Source organism: Pyrus communis, chromosome 4 (assembly GCF_963583255.1).
Source record: "Pyrus communis chromosome 4, drPyrComm1.1, whole genome shotgun sequence".
In the NCBI taxonomy this organism is placed as follows: domain Eukaryota; kingdom Viridiplantae; phylum Streptophyta; class Magnoliopsida; order Rosales; family Rosaceae; genus Pyrus; species Pyrus communis.
Window position 1 is genome coordinate 10,807,316 of NC_084806.1, and position 18,781 is coordinate 10,826,096.

General features: G+C 36.7%; 2 protein-coding genes across 2 annotated transcripts; one reads left to right on the forward strand and one right to left on the reverse strand.

Annotated features, from left to right (window-relative positions):
• Nucleotides 1-671: 671 nt before the first annotated feature.
• LOC137731517 (uncharacterized) lies at nucleotides 672-4,456 on the forward strand. The gene is made up of 11 exons (XM_068470639.1): nucleotides 672-1,040; nucleotides 1,456-1,566; nucleotides 1,651-1,805; nucleotides 1,892-1,985; nucleotides 2,077-2,147; nucleotides 2,236-2,342; nucleotides 2,520-2,641; nucleotides 2,820-2,908; nucleotides 3,349-3,408; nucleotides 3,792-3,896; nucleotides 4,010-4,456. The coding sequence occupies exons 1-11, from the start codon at nucleotides 869-871 to the stop codon at nucleotides 4,127-4,129; spliced, it is 1,206 nt and encodes a 401-aa protein (XP_068326740.1). The 5' UTR covers nucleotides 672-868; the 3' UTR covers nucleotides 4,130-4,456.
• Nucleotides 4,457-14,548: 10,092 nt separating this feature from the next.
• LOC137732672 (CASP-like protein 1E2) lies at nucleotides 14,549-16,774 on the reverse strand (the record flags this gene model as incomplete). The annotated part of the gene is made up of 2 exons (XM_068471969.1): nucleotides 14,549-15,085; nucleotides 16,530-16,774. Coding segments are annotated over 2 exons (585 nt in total), but the record flags the coding sequence as incomplete, so codon positions are not given.
• Between the last annotated feature and the right edge of the window lie 2,007 nt (nucleotides 16,775-18,781).

The window sequence follows — 18,781 nt, forward strand, 5'->3', positions numbered from 1 at the left end:
ATTCAAATTTTATGTTGTTGCATCATAAAGCCCCTTGCCTATTATAAAAAGAGAAGTGTTATCTACATACTCATTTTTACTTCTCAAATACCCATCTCAATTTTTGGTTGTCAGATTGAATGAATTGAAGAATATCAATGACAAAAAATTAACAAGGGTGTGTGGAAAGTAAAAATATGTGTGAATAACAGTATTCTTACGAAAAATACCAAATCTATGAGGATGTATTTGTAATTTACCATTTTCCAAGTCTTCTCTCTTTTTGTTTTGTCACCATGAAAGTTGGAAATTTCGTAATTTCATCTTTTTATGTTGGATGATTTGACAAATGGATCGTTTTTATTGTGTCTGTATCATATTCGTTAGGACTTTATCTTAATGAGTTGTGTTGTGTCACCCGTCTTTAACTGGTTCTTAACATGTGATCCTATAATGACTCGATTCGTTAATATATTGTATTGTTTCGTATCGAATTAACGAATCGTGCAAAAATTTAACATTCCTAATGTTTAAATTTGTCAAACGATATCTGAATGGATGATCCAATAATAACCCAATTTATTATGAATGATTAAAAAACAACCCGACTCGCAACGGATTAATCCGGAATCTGTTATTTTGATAGTGCAAGAAATTGACAAAGCCTGATCAAAATTAGGGTGTATAATACATAACAATTAGCAACGAGCGAAGCTCCACAGAAACATTTATGGACCGCCGTTGCACAGATACATGCTCCTCTCTCTTCGTCCCTCTACCCTTTAAACCCTGATCGTTCAGTCAGTGTCTGGGCTTTAGCTCTCTCTCTGAAAACTCGCCGGCTTCACTCAGAGCCCCAAACTCGGCCTGGACTCGGTCCTTCAAAGCCATGCAAGTGATCTCCAACACTCGCAGGCTCTCCAGAGCTTTCAAATCTCCCATTTTTATCAAATCCGCCGACCAATTTCTCTCCCCCGATGCCCGAGTCGTCGAAGCTCCACTCACTTCTCTCCAATGGCGGAACCTCAGCGCCGGCTCTTCCCAAACTGCCTTGTTATCCGGTAACCTCAGAATTTGCTCATCTAATTCTCACTTGAAAATTTCAATTCTTTTGTGTTTTTAATTGAAGTTTTAGTGCATTATGTTCTATTCGGTTGCCGAGAAAATATCTGGAAAAGCAAAGACGAACCCTTTCTTCGGAACTGAGAAAATCTGACGATTAAAATTTTACATTTTGACAATTTTTGTTTGTTTTTTGTATTTGGGTTCTCTTGCAATAGTATAAATTCTGTTTGGTTGCTAAGAAACCTGAGGAAATGGAAAGAACGGAAAAGCTCAAGTTATGAAATGAGTTTTGTTGGGTTATTTTTCTTAGAGTAGTGAACGAATTTTTCTTAGAGTAGTGAACGAAGCAAACAAACTAATTCTATATGATCAAATTGATAATTTCGTAAGATGAGATGCTGAATTCTATAGGCATTACCCGCTGTCGTCTTTTGCCGATGGAACAACATGCAACGTGTGCAGTGATGACGTTGAGAGCACCCTTTTCTTCTGACGCAAGTACCATCGAAGGTGGTTCCACAGGTTGTAGCTTTGCTTTGGCTGGAGTTGGTTAGGATTGTTGTTTTAGTCCATTTGGTAATATCTGCTTTGCTTTGTTGGGTGCAGAGGTTGTGAAGGAGCTGTATGATAAAATGCTGCAGTCTGTTAACATCAAACGATCAATGCCCCCTAATGCTTGGTTATGGTCATTGATTGAAAATTGCAAAAAGGAAGAAGATATTAAGCTTCTATTTGACATCTTGCAGAACCTCCGAAGATTTGTTAGTTCCTAAATTTTCGCTTGCATCTTATGAGTGAAGTGTAATTTGTTTCTGTTGGCAGTTGTATGATTTGGTTCTGATTGCAGAGACTGTCAAATCTTCGCATCCATTCCGACTTTAATTGCAACCTCTGCCGAGAGGTTACTAAGGCATGTGTTCGTGTGGGAGCTCTTGACTTTGGTATGCTATTAATCTGATTTTTTGGCCTTAAGTTAGAGTTGTTACTAGGTCTACACTTTTGAGAAACCCATGCATGTATCTTACATTGCAGGAAAGAAGGCCTTGTGGAAACATAACGTGTATGGATTGGATCCTAGCATCGGATCTGCGCACCATTTACTGGTACCGATGAAATTGCACTTCGACTGTTTGGGTTTCTCTTGTACTTCATCTTTGTATGCAATAAATTCTTACTGTAAATTGGATGCAGTTGTATGCTAAAGAACGCAATGATGCTAAACTTATGGTGGAAGTAATGAAACTTTTGAAGAGGAATGACTTACCCTTGCAACCTGGCACAGCAGATATTGTTTTCAGGTACCTAGGTTATAAACTAGGACTGCCTCAGTAATGCTCTTCTTTCTTTTAAAACAATTGTTGTGAGAAATAAGATAATCATTATAAAAATTGATAGCTTTCTATAGGGTTTTATTTTGTGGCTTTTTAATTGTTCTTAATATGATCTTAAAGCCGTTTTGGGTTGACCATTTGCAGCATTTGTTACAATACCGATAATTGGCAGCTGATGTCAAAGTACTCAAAAAGGTTTGTCAAAGCTGGAGTAAAGCTACGTCAAACTGCTTTTGATTCATGGATGGATTTTGCTGCTAAAATAGGTCTCTTCAAAATCACAGTTCTCTTATATTTTATAATCCCAAATAATATTCCTTTTCTATTGTCATCCTCAGTCATGCCAGTACTTTAGGTTATGGTTTCTTTTGCTTCATATGAAAATTTTCCTGTTTTCTGGTATCCTGTTCATTATTTAAAGAATTTCTACGTTCTTGTTTGCAGGAGATGTTGAATCATTGTGGAAAGCTGAGAAGTTAAGATCTGAATCGATGAAGCAGCATACTATTGCAAGTGGACTTTCATGTGCTAAGGTATTGAATTTGAACCTTACATACACAAACACAAAAACAAAAACAAAAGTTTGTACCTATTTGTTAACACGACTTAAATTGGGTCCAGTTAAGCAATGGACTGGAGATGGAGGATTCTACTACCATAAATGGAAGAGAACCCCCAAACCTGGTTATAACCAGTTAATTCACAGTCCTTGTATATCTGGCTAAATGGATTCTATGAAACTAGAACCAAGTAGCTCTTGGTCTGAGTGGTATTTCTTTTTCAATGTTGGAAAACTGAAAAGGTCCTTAAGTTCGAAACTGTTCCTCTTAAGAAGAAAATAAAATAAAATAAAGAGAACTTAAGTTGGAGCTTTGCCTCAGCATCTCCAGTTAGAGCTTTGTTTGATTGGTTTCAAGTTTTCAGCCAACTGAACCTGTGCTTTTTCATTTTTATTTTTTAAAATTCATTGCAGGGTTTTCTCTTAGAACGTAAGCCCGGGGAAGCTGCTTCTGTTATTCAAATTCTAAATCAGGTTTGGTTCCTTAGTATACTCATGCTTTAGACTTATAATAGGGACAGAAAAGAACTTTCGAGGATTTCATACCCAATTTAAATCTTGAGTCTTTTGTGGAACTGTAACGTATTTATACAGTACTAAGAAATCTTTGTTGAATGAATGAAGCCGCAATGCTAATTCGTTTGTTATGTCTGGAGTCTGGACTGAACTTTTATCAGTCCACCCATTGATATATGTTTGGCATACAAAAAGGGAATGGTTGCTACACTGGTTTTTCATGAGGTTTGAGTTCCATTGTTGGCTATAGGGGGACAAAAATTTTGGTCAAACATGTTTCCAATATGATCTTATTTTATGTTTTCCTATTTGCTGAGGCCATTGGGATTTCTCTATGCCAGATTTTACCTGATACAAAGAAGCCTAGCATTGTGGTTGAGCTTGAAAAGTTGGTTAATGAGTGGCCCTTAGAGGTTATTAGGAACCAGAAGGAAGAGGACAGAAAGGTATACCAGTTATGCAGTTGTTTTTGAAAAAAGAAAATTAGATACCAATACAGCTATGCTTGTTCAATAGTCTGTTTGAGAACTCAAGCTTACGTGGTTGTTTCCGTGTCCAGGCATTAGCTACATCTTTAATCGCTGATATCCCTACAATGGTTAGTTTGCTATTAAACACGGGCTTACAAGTGAGCGCAAGCATTGAGGACCTAACCACCAAAGAAGGTATTCTTTATTGAACTCCGGAGGGTAGAGACTGAAAATCTGAAGCTGCACATGCCGTTTGTATCCTGTAAAAGAGAGATAACCACGTTTTTCTGCCTTGGTTGATGAGCATCCCAATAACCCACCCTCCTTACGAAGGCACTCCCAGATTTCTCAATGGTGCGTTAGATTATAACGAATTTTGTTATGTCAGTCATTTGATTGGATTTGACTATACTAGTGCTTTTGTGTCATTTCTAATGTTTTCATGTTGAAACATGGTTTTGGTCTTGTGATATGGAGGGATATTTTGATAGTTTAATTTTACTCTCTCTAGCATTCTAGCTAGATCTTTTGAACAAGAGGATAGTTGGAAACTTCTGGTAACTTTTTCAGAAACGTGAGGACCATCTCCCAGTTTTACAATTTAAAGTGATTCTCTTCTTGTCTTCGGTCTGAACTCAGTGTGCGTGAATCTGACTTAAAAAGTCTTCTTACTCCATTCTATGGTGATGATGATTGCAAAGTACATACTTGGATGGGTTTTCCTTTTGATAATGATTTGTTGGATGACCACCATATGGCCGATGAGTCTTCCCGACGGACGGCATGGAGATTACACTTTCCCATGTTTTTCACGCCTGAGTACTGACTGCTAGAATTTGGCTAGTTCCAGTCATTAGCACGCGTGTGTGAAATCTGACTGTTGATGCATCATTGCATTGTAGGTCACACATGCATAAACTCGAAATATTTGCCCATATGCATAGGCAGCTGGACGTAGCGTACATCTTACATAAAATTCCACGGGCAGGACCTTGGGATGGGTGTCTTGTTATTCCAAAGATCAAAGTATGAAAAGTGGCAAAAATCGAATCGGATCTCGCTGATGATAATCAACGAACAATGATTGATGTTTGTGGAGGATTCCCAGAGGTAACGAATGCAAAAGAGTTCATGAAATCTATTGAGAAAAAGTACAAAGAGTCTGAGAAAACTGAACATGGCAACCTCATGAATTCACTCACTTCAATCAGGTATGATGGTGAAGGAAGTGTGCGTGAATATATTCTCAGAGTCATCAACATTGCTTGGAAACTCAGAAATCCTGAGGTACATGTAATCATGAATTCACTCCCAGAATCCTATACTCAGTTGAAAGTTTCTTACAATGCTTTGTAAGCCAAAGCCAAATGGGATGTGAATGAGAATTTCTATTTGCGTTGGGGAGGAAGTGAGAATTAAAAGGAGATAATTGAAAAGGGTGAGTATGTGAACCATATTCAAGGTCATACCAAAAGCAATAGGTCGAGGTTGCCAGGAAAGAAAATGCTAGAAACATACCCATGTCTAGGACTTTCAAACTTAACAATTCTACCGTTTTCAAATGTTATTTTGCCAAAAGGCAGGCCATATGAAGAGAAATTGTCCCAAGTACAATGCATGGCTTGCAAAACAAGAGGCAAATAAAGGTAAAAATGTTTTTCAAATGTTTTTTGCTTGTTTTGAATCAATGCCTACCAGTGCTTGGTGGCTTGGCTTTGGCTCTTCTATTAATGTAATGAATTCATTGCATAAAGAGAATACCAAATAAGGATGAAGTCAAAAGTCTTAGTTGGCAATGAAAGAAGAGTTGAAGTCATGGCAATAGGAACGGTTAGGATAAAGTTAGATTTTGTTTTTTGCTTAGAACTTAATAACGTGGTTTATGTACCTTATATTAGAATGAAATTAGTGTCATTTCGAAGTTGGTTTTGCTTGTTTTTTTATTTTACTTTGAATAATAAAGGCTTGAACAATTTTTTTTTTTTAACATTTCTTCTCATTAATGCACCGGTTCTTTATGTGATGGTATGTTCAAATTCCATTTAAATAAAACTGAAAATATTTTCAATGTTAAGAAAGAAACCACACGACCAAAGAACTCTTCAAATCTTTGGGTCAAGAGACTTGGTCATATTTCAAAAACTAGAATGGAACTTTTGATTAAAAACCAAATCTTGCCTCTATTGAATTTCAACGATTTTGAATTTTGTATCGATTGTGTCAAGGAAACAATGACAAATAAAAGAAAGGAGGGTTCAACTAGGAGCAAACAACTCTTAGAAATAATCCATACAAACATTTGTGGTACTTTTCTCACACAAACAATTGAAGAAAATAAATATTTCATAATCTTCATAGATGATTTTCACGCTACTATTACATTTATTTATTTTCTGAAAAATCAAAAGCCTTAGAAGTTTTCAAGATTTATACTATGGAAGATACATGCACATTGGCAGATACCACCCTTTGCTTTATTTTTACAAGAACATGGAATTGTAGCTCAATATACCACCTTGGTACACCCGAGCAAAACGAAGTGGCTGAGAGAAGAAATAGAACCCTAATGGACATGGTAAGGAGTATGATTGTAGGACTAATCTACCAAGTTCCTTATGGAGTTAGAGATGGACGATCATGCAAGCACAAGAACTGACAATTTTATATTTGAAGAAGATGGCCAAATGGAGAATGATTTAAACATTCACTGACTGCAGCAGCTTTGGTTCAACTGGAAGAAATTAAGTGGAGGTAATGATGATTGTAATTTTGGGCATGGCACTGAAACTAATGAATTGTTGCATGGTGAGCAGCAAACTAATGTGTTGTTGCTTGGTGAGCAGCAAACTCGTGGAGGTGGCAGCTTTAAGTGGCAATAACAACCGACTGGAGCATGGCACTGAAATTGGCGTGTTGTTGAATGATGAACAACATGCCGGAAATCAGAAAGCACGCGTGGAGGCAGCACTGCTAACGGCAGCAACCACTGACTAAACTAACCAGTTTTGGCAATCGGATTCGCTTTTGAGGAAATCAAATAGGGTAAGAAAGTCAACATTCTCATCAGATTTTGTGTATCTGGCAGAATTAGATTTTAATTTATCAGAGTTCGATGATCCTGGGACTTTCAAACAAGCCATCTCGAGTCCAAAAGTAAGCAAACAATTAGAAGCTATGGAGTCTGAATTGTCATCAATGGAAAAAAAAAAAAACAAAGTATGGGAACTAGTGGAACCATGAGAAGGCATGAAACCGAAAGGTTGTAAACGGGTGTTTAAGACCAAGAGAGACTAAAAGGGAAATATAAAGAGACATAAGGTCAGATTGGTGGCCAAGGGATTCATTCAAAGAGAAGGTACCGATTATAAAGAAACTTCTAGTCTAGTACCAACGAAAGATGCATTCAGAGTAATCATGGCGATGGTGGCACATTTTGACTTGTTTTGCATCAAATGAATGTAAAAACGATTTTCTTAAACTGTGATTTGGAGTAAAGTGTATATATATATACACACACACACATATACACGACACAACCAGAGAGTTTGAAGGAGAAAGGGAGACAGCATTTAGTTTGTTTATTGAAAAAATCCAATCTATGGTTTAAAACAGGCGTCGAGACAGCGGTATTTAAAGTTCCATCGTGTTGTTAGGGATCATGGCCTTGTGGAAAACCCTTATGATGCCTGCATTTACTTGAAAGTCAGTGGGAGCAACTTCATTATTTTGGTACTCAATGTTGATGACATATTATTGGCAACAAATAGTTTGATTCCCTTTTATGTGATCGGCATCGAGATTAAAAGATAGAGAAAAAAAAAAGGGATTGTTAGGGTTGTCACAAAGAAGTTACATTAAGAAAGTTTTAAAGAGATTCAACATGTCAGCATGCGGCACAACTGAAATGCCTATATCGAAGAGTGCTAAGCTAAGCAAAGAGCAATGTCCCATAAATAATTTGGAAAAGGAAATGATGAAGGATAATCATTACACCTCATTAGTAAGGAGTTTAATGAATGCTCAGGTTTGTACTAAGCCAGACCTATCTTTTACCATCAGGTTTTTAAGGAGATTCCATTCTGATGCAGGAGAAGCACACCGGAATGCTAGGAAAAGAGTTCAAAGGTACCTGTAGAAAACTAAGTCTCATATGCTGGTTTATAAGAAGATTGAAAACTTGGTCTTAGAAGGATACAATGACACAGACTTCGCTGATTACCCAGATGATTTGAAATCAACTTCAAGCTATGTGTTTATGATGGCCAATGGAGCTGTCTCTTAGAGGAGTGCCAAGCAAGACATCATTGCATTCTTCGACAATGGTGGTTGAGTACTTGTCTTGCTATGAAATTGTGAATTAGGTAGTTTGGTTCAAGAATTTATCCCTGGTCTTCGTATTGTTGACTTAATCTCAAGACTCATTCAGCTTTATTGTGATAATAGTGCAGTGATTTTCTTCACAGAGAAGAATGAGAGATACAATAATACAAGGAACCCGGAGAAAGTTTCTTGTTGCTCGTGAAAAGGTGATGATTGGTTTGGTTAAAATTAATTATTTGGAGACAGGTTCTATGATAGCAGATCCGTTGAACAAGGCCATTGCAAAGGCAATATTCAAGAAACATAAAAGGAAGATGGAAGTGCTGGAAGTGTTTGGTACTGCAGAACAGTGGGAGTTTTGATCATGTTTAAGACATTTGTTCTTGGACATTGGTTGATTCAGGTATTTTTGGAATATGCATTAAAGTATTTATGTTTAAATCATCTTAACTAATAAGGTAATACGCTGCTAGTTGCAAAGGTTTCCCAGAAATTGCAGTGTTATAGTTACGATACAGATACATTATGAAAGTGTATTTTGGATGACAATTTGTTTGAATTGTTGTAACAGAAAAGCAACTTAAGGGTCTCGGTACGAGACAATAAAGTGGACTAGTTTACTGGTCTTGAGGGAGGACCATAATGCAGGTGTATTATAGAAGCATTCGTATTTGCATCTTGTATTATTTTTCATGTCTTGATGGAGTTTCATGTGTTTGATGGTTTATGACAGTAATTTTGGGGATAATGTTTATATATTGGAGCATGACTTCCTTTTAGTTCATGAATACTAACTTATGACAGAAACTTGTTATCGGGGTTTTGTTAATCTTATTCTCATGGCCATTCAAGTATGATTTCTTATTAGGTGGTACTGTGATAAACAAGTGTTGGCTCTAGTGGGAGAATGTAAGCTTTGTTAGAGCTGCTCACTTGTTTAACATGTGCTTAAGGGATTGAGATCACAGGAGATTAGGATTGACTATACTTGTAAGCTATCAAGGAATGTATGTGGACTGATATATAGCTAAAGTAATTCTGATATGAGTAGATATATCTATATTGATATGAATATTATGGTTTCGTGGTGATAAAGGGTTATCAGTTTGATAGTTTGATAAGGATTACATGATGGGAAGTATCCTTATCAAACACCACCATTTAGGATATATAATAGGGTCCCTTGCTCTCACACTAATTACGCACAAAAAGATATCAAGCCCCATTAATTGTAGCAGTGCATTCGGTCTGTGTTGAGAGTAGAAGAACCCTTAGTTCATTGACACCAAGGTTAGTGGTTAATTTGGTATTGTGATTTAATTATTCCGCGTATATTGATCTTACATTCGATGCATTGGTCAAGGCACTACGGGAAGCCATAAAATTGCCGCAAAGAAAAGGTCCTCAATGGTTCGAGTTGTGTTTCGAGGACTTGGACTCTGCAGGAGTGGATGTGACATTTCTTTTCCAAGGCATGTTAGCGAAGCAAACTACTTGCATCGAAGTAGAGACGGGGACTCTAGTGCCCTGCAATTATAAGGTCCAATGAAAAGCTGTCCACACTTGGAAACATTCATCACCAGAACTATTTTGTTGGTTATGACCTTGAACAAGGAATGGTTTGGTTAGCTCCCGTTGACTGCGCTGCCTTCTGACAATGATTGGATGATCGCGACATGGCAGGGGGGACTAGTTTAACCGTGTAGCCATGGCCAGGAGCTTGAACATGCTCTTTGATTCCAAAACAGGGATATTCAAAATACCCTTTAAGTTTCTTCAGCTTCGTACGGCTATTTTTCTAAGAGTGACGCTAGAGAGACCAACTTTTTAAAACAAATGTTGTAATTTTGTAAACTATATAGTATAATGGTTGATGATTGGATTATTACTTAATGATTGGATTATTACTTAATAATTGGTTAACGTGTTTTTTTGCTATCCGTGACACATTATATAGTTTACAAACTTGGTCTAAAAAGTTGGAGTAGTGCTACATTTACCATCTATTTGTATCTCCAATAAAGGTAGGGCTCACCAATATATGTGAGTCCCATTATCTATGAGAGAGATGCTACCAATGATGGTACAAATAGATGGTAAGAAAAACATTTTTTAAAAAGTTGGTCCACCTATTATTACCTTTCTAAAGATTAATTTGATAGGAATAAGCACGTTAATCAATACTAAAGTAATAATGTAATTCTTAACAACCAAGTCATGTGGTTTACAAAATTTGATCTCCTTAATATTACCCTTTTTCTAATGTCCAAATATAATTTAGGATAAATTAGAATTAGATGCCTCATTTTAGATTTTTCTAAATTAAACATCTGTTACTTTTCAACTTTTGATTAAAATGCTTTTACTTTTAATTAAACTTTATATTCCAGGTATATTCTTAATTTAACTATTTTATAAATTCTTTTAAATCCATTTCTATGTAAAAAAAAAATACACTCAATAATATTATTTAATTTATTGCTATTTTTATGGAATCTCATCCCTTCCTCAATTTAAGGATTCAATTATATCTATTGGGGTTCAAGATTAATTGGATGAAATATAGTTTTTCCAATTTCCAACTCAACATTTTATATAGATTATAAAAAAACAAGAGTCGTTTATAATTAAAATTGAGATGTAGTTTTTTGGGTTACACAACTTATACATAACGTACCATAAGTTTTGTATGTACCAAAATAAGGATAATACAACGTACTAATAACTTGATACATACTAAATAAAGAATTGCATAACGTACCAAAAGCAATATTTTATAATGTACCAAAATACTAATACGAACCCAGATTAAATTTATATAACGTACCAATAACGTACCAAATGATTGGTACGTTATATTTAATATATGTGCATGTTATATTTCATAATTGTATGTTAATAGGATGTTTATGTGTTTTTAAAATTTAAAACAACAAATTATTTGAATAAGAAAATTTCATTTTGAACGAATTATAATAAGATAAGATAGGATGTTTGAGGTGATTTTAGAATATTTATGATATTATTTTTTGAACTAGTTGGTTAATTAAATACAATAAAAATCATAATTTTTAATTAAAAATTAGTAGAAGAATGTTTGATAAAAAATTTAAAAGTTATAGATGTTTGATTAAAAAAATTCAAATTTGAGGCATCTATATCAAAATGCCCCTATAATTTACTTAGCTATTTTTTTCACATGCCCTTTTTCTTTTTCGTAATGGCAAAATTGCCTATTTGATTACAGGTTATGAAAAAACAAACAAAAAAAATTAAAAAGTGAGGACAAGAAGTTAAAATGCGGGAAAGAGAGAGAGAAACTTAAAAAAAAAAAACAAACAGTTATGAAATTCAACTCTAAGCGTTAAAAAAAAAAAAAAAAATAATAATACTCTTACCATATTTGTATTATCTCTATGATGGAGATAAGATACATATGAATTAGTCGGTCCTATCTTACGTTGACCGTTGGAACTTAAAAGTCATCATTTTGCTTTCTGAAACTTAAAATTCGTTCCAGGTTTCTGTGGTCTACGGAAGCCGACATGGCATTTGCTGCTCTCAATGAAGCTTTATCCACCACGCCGGTTCTAGCACTCCCAGATTTTTCTAGATCCTTTACTCTTGAGTGTGATGCCTCAAATGTCGGAATTGGGGCGGTGTTATCCCAAGACAGTCATCCAATTGAATTTCTCAGCGAGCTCCTGGTACCTAAACACCAATCACTCTCGGTATATGATAAGGAAATGTTGGCAGTTGTGTTTGCAGTACAGAAATGACGTCCGTATTTGATCGGCCATCACTTTAAGATCCTCACGGACCATCAGACCTTGAAGTATTTCCTCGACCAAACCAATGGATTACCACGCCCGCACAACAGAAATGGCTCCCCAAGTTACTCGGCTACAATTACACATTGGAGTATCGTCTGGGGTCCTCTAATGCCGCCACAGACGCGTTATCTCGTCGTCCGGAACTCCTCTCATTAATGGGTCTCTCTCAGCCAATCTTCGAGTGTGTGACTGACATTCAGGCAACCTACATTGATGACCCGCACACCATGGCCCTCCTCATGGCTTTGAAACAGAATCCCTCTAGTAGGTGCTCTTCTACACTCCAAGGGGATCTCATCTATTACAAATCTGGGATTTTTGTGCCGACCTCTTCCCCGTGGCGTGCTTGACTCCTCCAGGAGTTCCACTCTTCGTCTTCTGCGGGTCACTCAAGGTTCTTGCACACCTACAAGCGTCTCACGCTCAACTTCAATTGGCCGGGCTTGAGGAAAGAGGTTAAACGCTTTGTGTCTGAGTGTGATATTTGCTAGCGCACCAATTATGAAATCATCAAACCACCAGGGCCGTTGCAGCCCTTAGCCATTCCACAACAGGTTTGGACGGACATCGCCATGGATTTTATCGAGGGACTACCGCCCACTCAGGGTCGGAATGTTATTTTGGTTGTTGTGGATCGTCTATCCAAATATGGACACTTCATTCCAATCAAACACCCATATTCTGCACCAAAAATTGCAGACATTTTTATTCAAGAAATTTTCCGTTTACATGGCATGTCGGCATCGATCGTCGGTGATCGGGACCCTATCTTCATCAGCGAGTTCTGGAATGCTTTTTTCAAACAACAAAACACCACCTTGTGTAAGAATTCAGCCTACCACTCACAATCTGATGCGCAAACAGAGGTCCTCAATCGAACCTTGGAGCATTACCTTCGGAGCTTTGTACTGGACAGACCGAGTACTTGGATTCAGTGGCTTCCATGGGCGGAATGGTGGTACAATTCCACCCTTCAATCTGCTATCCAGATGATACCCTTCCAGGCCGTCTATGGTTACCCACCGCCCACCGTCGCGACAGACCTACCTGGTTCTTCCCCAGTGCACCAAGTCGATGTCTCTCTCCGCCATCGTGACACCCTTCTCACCCAACTGAAAGAGAATATGCAGCTGGCCCAAAATTGGATGCGCCAACAGGCGGACAAACATAGATCAGAACGGACTTTCAACATAGGCGATTATGTTATAATCTTGGAATTGTTTTGAAGTTGATATTTTAGGAGGGAAAATGTTACACGGAAGAGGAAAGGTTTTTTCTTAGAATGTGCAGAGCTCTCTGCACAGAGAACATCAGCACAGATATTTTATAGAAAATATCAGAACAACACTTTCTGTTACAAGCAATCTTAGCCCTTAATTTATAAACAGAAATCTAAGCCTACACTTGTCCTATGAGACTAAGTAAAGACTTAACAGTTGATCCTTTCCTTGTCAGCCATTAGATTAAAAACAACTTTCATTTGATTCCAACAGATTAGGTTTTTCTCAAGCTCCACCCATACAAGCAGCTCTCGGTCTCCAAAACGCACTGTCCCAAGCTTGCTCCTCTCTAATATGGTCCCTTTCAGGTGTTGGCTCGAGTTGGACATGTTGCCTATACGCTGGACCTGCCCCCTCAATCTCGCATACATCCCACCTTTCATGTCTCGCTACTTAAACCCAAGTTGGGCGCGCATACAATGGCATCTTCCACTCTGCCGTCAGTCTCCGTAGATGGTGCCTTCACCTAGTTCCCAGAAGCAGTCTTACAACGCGGCATGTTCAAGCGTGCAAATGAAGCGGTTACTCGTTGGCTCATCAAATGGACAGGTCTGCCGGAGCACGATGCAACTTGGGAGAATGCAGATTCGATCTTGACCCGTTTTCCAGAGTTTGTCGCCTGAGGACATACTCGTTCTAAGGGGCGTGCCCTATTAGGATTTTACAATGACTTAGTTACTTTTATTTACCGTGTAATGGGGTAATAGTTAAAGGGTGACTCACCACTAGGGTTGCCAAGTCGTTCGTCTGTAGTGAATGTGTGGGCTATATACAAATCCCATGTAATTCCCTTTTGAATTATGAATCAAAACTGAACTTTATCTTCCTTTTGCAAATTTCCTTTTCTCTGTCATTTTTCCCCTTGGGGGCGGCTGGAACCTACCAGCTCAGTGCAATCAATTTGTGAGCACAAAGAAAACCCCACCAGCTCAGTCCAGTTAATGTTCGAAATTCTCGTTTGCTTTTTTTGGTTAGAATAGAAGGAAATCGAACTCTTACATGTCTAATTCAAACTTAATCGGCGTTAACCTAATTGGACCCTAAAGGGCTTTTCGAACTCTCGCTTTCAGGTCACATCATCAACTTGGGTTCACCAAAAAGATTCACAATTAAGTCATAATAATCTAAAAGCTTCCGTGTGGACCTAAATTTGCTCTAAATATCACATATCTATCGAAAAAAAAACTCTTAGCAATGATACATTCAGAAATATTATATTGGCAAAGATCAATTCAACAGGATACAAATTATATGGAGTGGTAAAGATGTAATCAAACTGCATTATCATGCACACACACACCAAACTAGCTAGTACTTGACAACATGAACAATAAAAATAGGCTCTACCTCTACAGGCATTGTAAATTAGAGGGTTCTGATCAGACAATTTTTCTAGTTAGACGTCCTGCTAAGGCCTAGAACAGCAAGCACAATAAGGAAGAAGAATGCCAGAGATCCAAGCAAGGACAGGGTGGCTGAGGCCGCGACATGGTGGCAGAATTTTCCGAAAACATTGCAAACCTTGTTCCATTGCACGTGTGTATTCCCTTGGTACCCCATCAGACCAATTGCCCCAGTGGATCCAATGGCGGAGAAGAGCAACGCCACCATCGTCAGATCAAGCATGATGATCACCAGCCCTAACCTATTTTTCTTTCCCCGATTCGCAAACAAAAGGACTAGGGAAAATGCTGCATATGCGCATGCTATGACATCTGCTACCACAAGGTACCTAGCACATAGTCAATCTTGCTAAAATTAGTTACTCAAATAATCACTGCATAATTAAAAGACAAACAAGAAAAAGATTTTAGTCAAGAAATAACTCACGTAGGTAAGGATACAAGTATAGTAGTCTAGACTGAGGTGTCCAGGACCGTGCTAGCTGATTGAATATTAGTGAGAGAAAGTGGTTTACGTACTTAGGAGGGACTTGAAAAGTCTTGTCGTGCATAACTATTTTGTTTTATTTTATATATAATGATATTTTACTCTAAATGGTGAGAAATACAAGTTAAGTCACAGTAGGTCAGTTATAATAAATAGGCATTAAACTCGTTATTCAAATGAGTCGAATTTGATACTTCAACTTATAAGTGAAGTGAAATACCACTAAACTGAACTTTTAATGATGTCTTGCATAGAGGATCATACGTACTCAAATTCAGGAGGATGTTGGAAATTTTTAATGAGATAAGTCACGGGCAAAGCATTGACGGAGTGAGCTATGACTAGAGTGTAACTTTGAAGCAAAGACTATCTTCCACTACATCAATCTTCATCTATGACATATGTATGTTTTGTTTGGTCCGAGAAAAAAACTTCGTTTATGATTTTCGCCTAAGCCTCAAATTGTATGGAATGAACTCTAGTTTTACTCACACTAGACAATAGTCTAAATAAATAAGTGCATGCACCAAAACTGCATTTGGTAACACCGTGTGTCAGAATAATAGTCACATTGAAAATATACGGTAATTTTCTCTTCATCTAGCTTGATAGATATCTTGCACATTTAATGTTGTTAATTTGGACCATGATCAGTTTGACAACACAATATGTCACATTGCCAAACATAACATATATAAGTAAGATTCTACCTCTTATAAAATTCAGATGGACAATTTTAAAACATAACATAAGCTGTTAATGAATTTGACTTATAACATAACTTGAAGCTTGATAAACGAATACATGTGATGCATCAAAGGTTGGAAAAAAAAAAAACAACGATGCAATATAAACAGCATATATTGGGTATTTATGAGTGAAACTGGAACCGGTTTTCATCATTTCTTACCCATAGAACAATTATCTTGAACTCAAAGTCTATGAAATATCTTATCCATAAAATCCATTAGATTGCATGGTAGTGTATTTATATATGTGGATTATCACATGTAAGTTTTCAATAATATTACACTTTAGAGAAAATCTTTCAAACTCAAACGATAATGGGAAAGCTTAACAACTAAAGATCGATTAGAGCATAATAAATGGACAAATAAGGTATTAGCTCTGTCCAATTGAGTTGTTGAAGTAATTTTGTATAAAACTTAGAGTTGTCGGGGTGTTTTCTTAATCAAATTTACTATTAATATAACTGGTGAAAATTACTGTGAGAGAGAGAGAGAGAGAGAGAGAGAGAGAGAGAGAGAGAGAGAGAGCTAGCTTACACAAAAGCAGATAAGTAATGCCACTTAGCCGTAGCAGGAATATCAATAGGAGGCAAGGTTGGGATGACCTTCATCGTTACAATTTCGGTTTGCTTACTGACTCCAAGAACAATAGAAGCCGTAAGAGTTAGCACCAAGGCCAAAATCCTCAGAAGTGGCTCACATGTCGCACCTCTTTGGTTTGCTATCTTCACTTCCTTTTGCTGTTCCATCCCACTATTGCTCCCACTATACTTATTCTCGATATATTATATCCACACTACACAAATATTACCAAATAAATCACCAAAATACAAACCTAACTCAGAGATCTCCCAGAGAATTAGAAAAGAGAGAGAAAGAGTGAGGAGAAGAGACATGCGAAGAGAAATGAGCAGATGACCTTTAAATAGCAAGAGAGGAGGAGAGAGAGAATAAGCAATATTAGGGGATTGGTCTCCGTATTTTAACTTCATTTGTATTTTGTCATAAATTAAAATTCCAAAAATATTGGTCTCAAAACTTATCGCAATATAAAGCAGTGGTCCAAATTAAAAGGTTTTAAGAGGCAAATAAGAGATATAAGTCCTAAAGGGATTATCCATATGGACTATTACTATATATTATCACACGTTAAGGAATCAACACTCATGAAACTTTAGTTCAAAAATCGAGAATTCAATTCAACCAAATCAATGATCTAATTTTGTGAATAATAGATATATAGAGAAATTTTTCATTGTGACGGGAACATGGGTAATACATCACATATTTTTATATAAGTGGTGGAAAATTTTATTTTTTAAGTTATTAATTTTTTAACATACACATCCCACCATTTGTATAGTGACACGTGATGTACCACCTCGTATGCTGATTACACTGAAAATCTCTCTGCCTTTGGATGAGGTGAAAGCTAGTGGTGGGGGAATTAAGTAGGTTTTGATCTGTTTTAGATGGTTAGGGAGGAGAGGGGTGAATAAAGAGGGAGGGAAGGAGGGCGGTCGATCTGAATGAATGCAAATGACAACTAGTGTCTGTGTGTGTGAAAGGGAAACAGACACGTCTACATGCTATATCGCTACGGCATATTGCTTCCAATGTTCGTGATCTCAAATGGATATCCCGGCGCCATGTTTATCTAGCAGCTTTTCCGGTAGTCAAATATTATATTTATATATAAATAGAGAGAGAGAGAGAGAGAGAGAGTAATGCTAGGGAGACAAAATTTTGTAAACTAAATAATATAGGAGTTGATAATTGAATTATTACTTAAGCATTGATAAATTTTCTTATTTTTTATTGGTGACACATCATTTAGTTTACAAATTTTGTCAACAAATTTAGTCTATCTAGCATTGCTCATATTATGTACAGGACAAGTAGATCCAGAAAAATTCAAGATAACTTTTGAATTTTGATTGGTTGGCCAAGTGGCAAGAACGAATACTGTGGCGTGAGTTTGAAGAATCTAAACACAATCAATAGATTTCTCTTATGTGTGACATTTAAGATTTTTTGAATTAGTGATTGTCTGTAAATAAATAGACAAATTAATTTGATACATACGAATAATTACATGTTTGATTTTGGGAGGCTCTTTTGAGCTTTTAAGTTCTTAAGAATTATTCATGCAAAAAATGGACCAAATCAAAAGTTGTTTAGTCCTTTGATTTGTTACAATTTTGTTTTGACTTTATCTAAAGAACATTGTTGTTTTACGCGTTCTAATATGACCAAATAATTTTTTTTATATACGTATACTTGCCTAAATCGAATTATATGTGCTCTGTTTGATCTATTTACCTTACAGAACAAATGATTAAAATATTTAAGCTACTAGGGTTAGCTCAGTAGTGATGATAGATAGAATAATGAGTAGAAGAAACAATTTTGATTGCATACTTTAATTCCAAGTAATTATATTAATAGGATGAAGATGATTTCCACATCTTTTGAAATATATAATTGCTAGGTAAGTACTTGTCGTCCTTTTCAATGATTTCGTTATAGTTTGAGTGCATGTGTGGACACTGTATATGGATGGCAGCAACTGCGATCTGTCAGAAGAGAAGAATCTGCTCTCAAGTTTTTTTATGGCAAAATGTGAAAGTACACGTCATGGCCTCAAGCGGCTACTTCAGCGGATGACTAAGATGCGAAAATATGAGATTATGGTATGTTGAAATCTAAGGTTTACTAACTACCCTAATAGTAATACGACGAGGTGTGACGATCGAAAGTTGGAAATATTATACCGATAATAACTAACC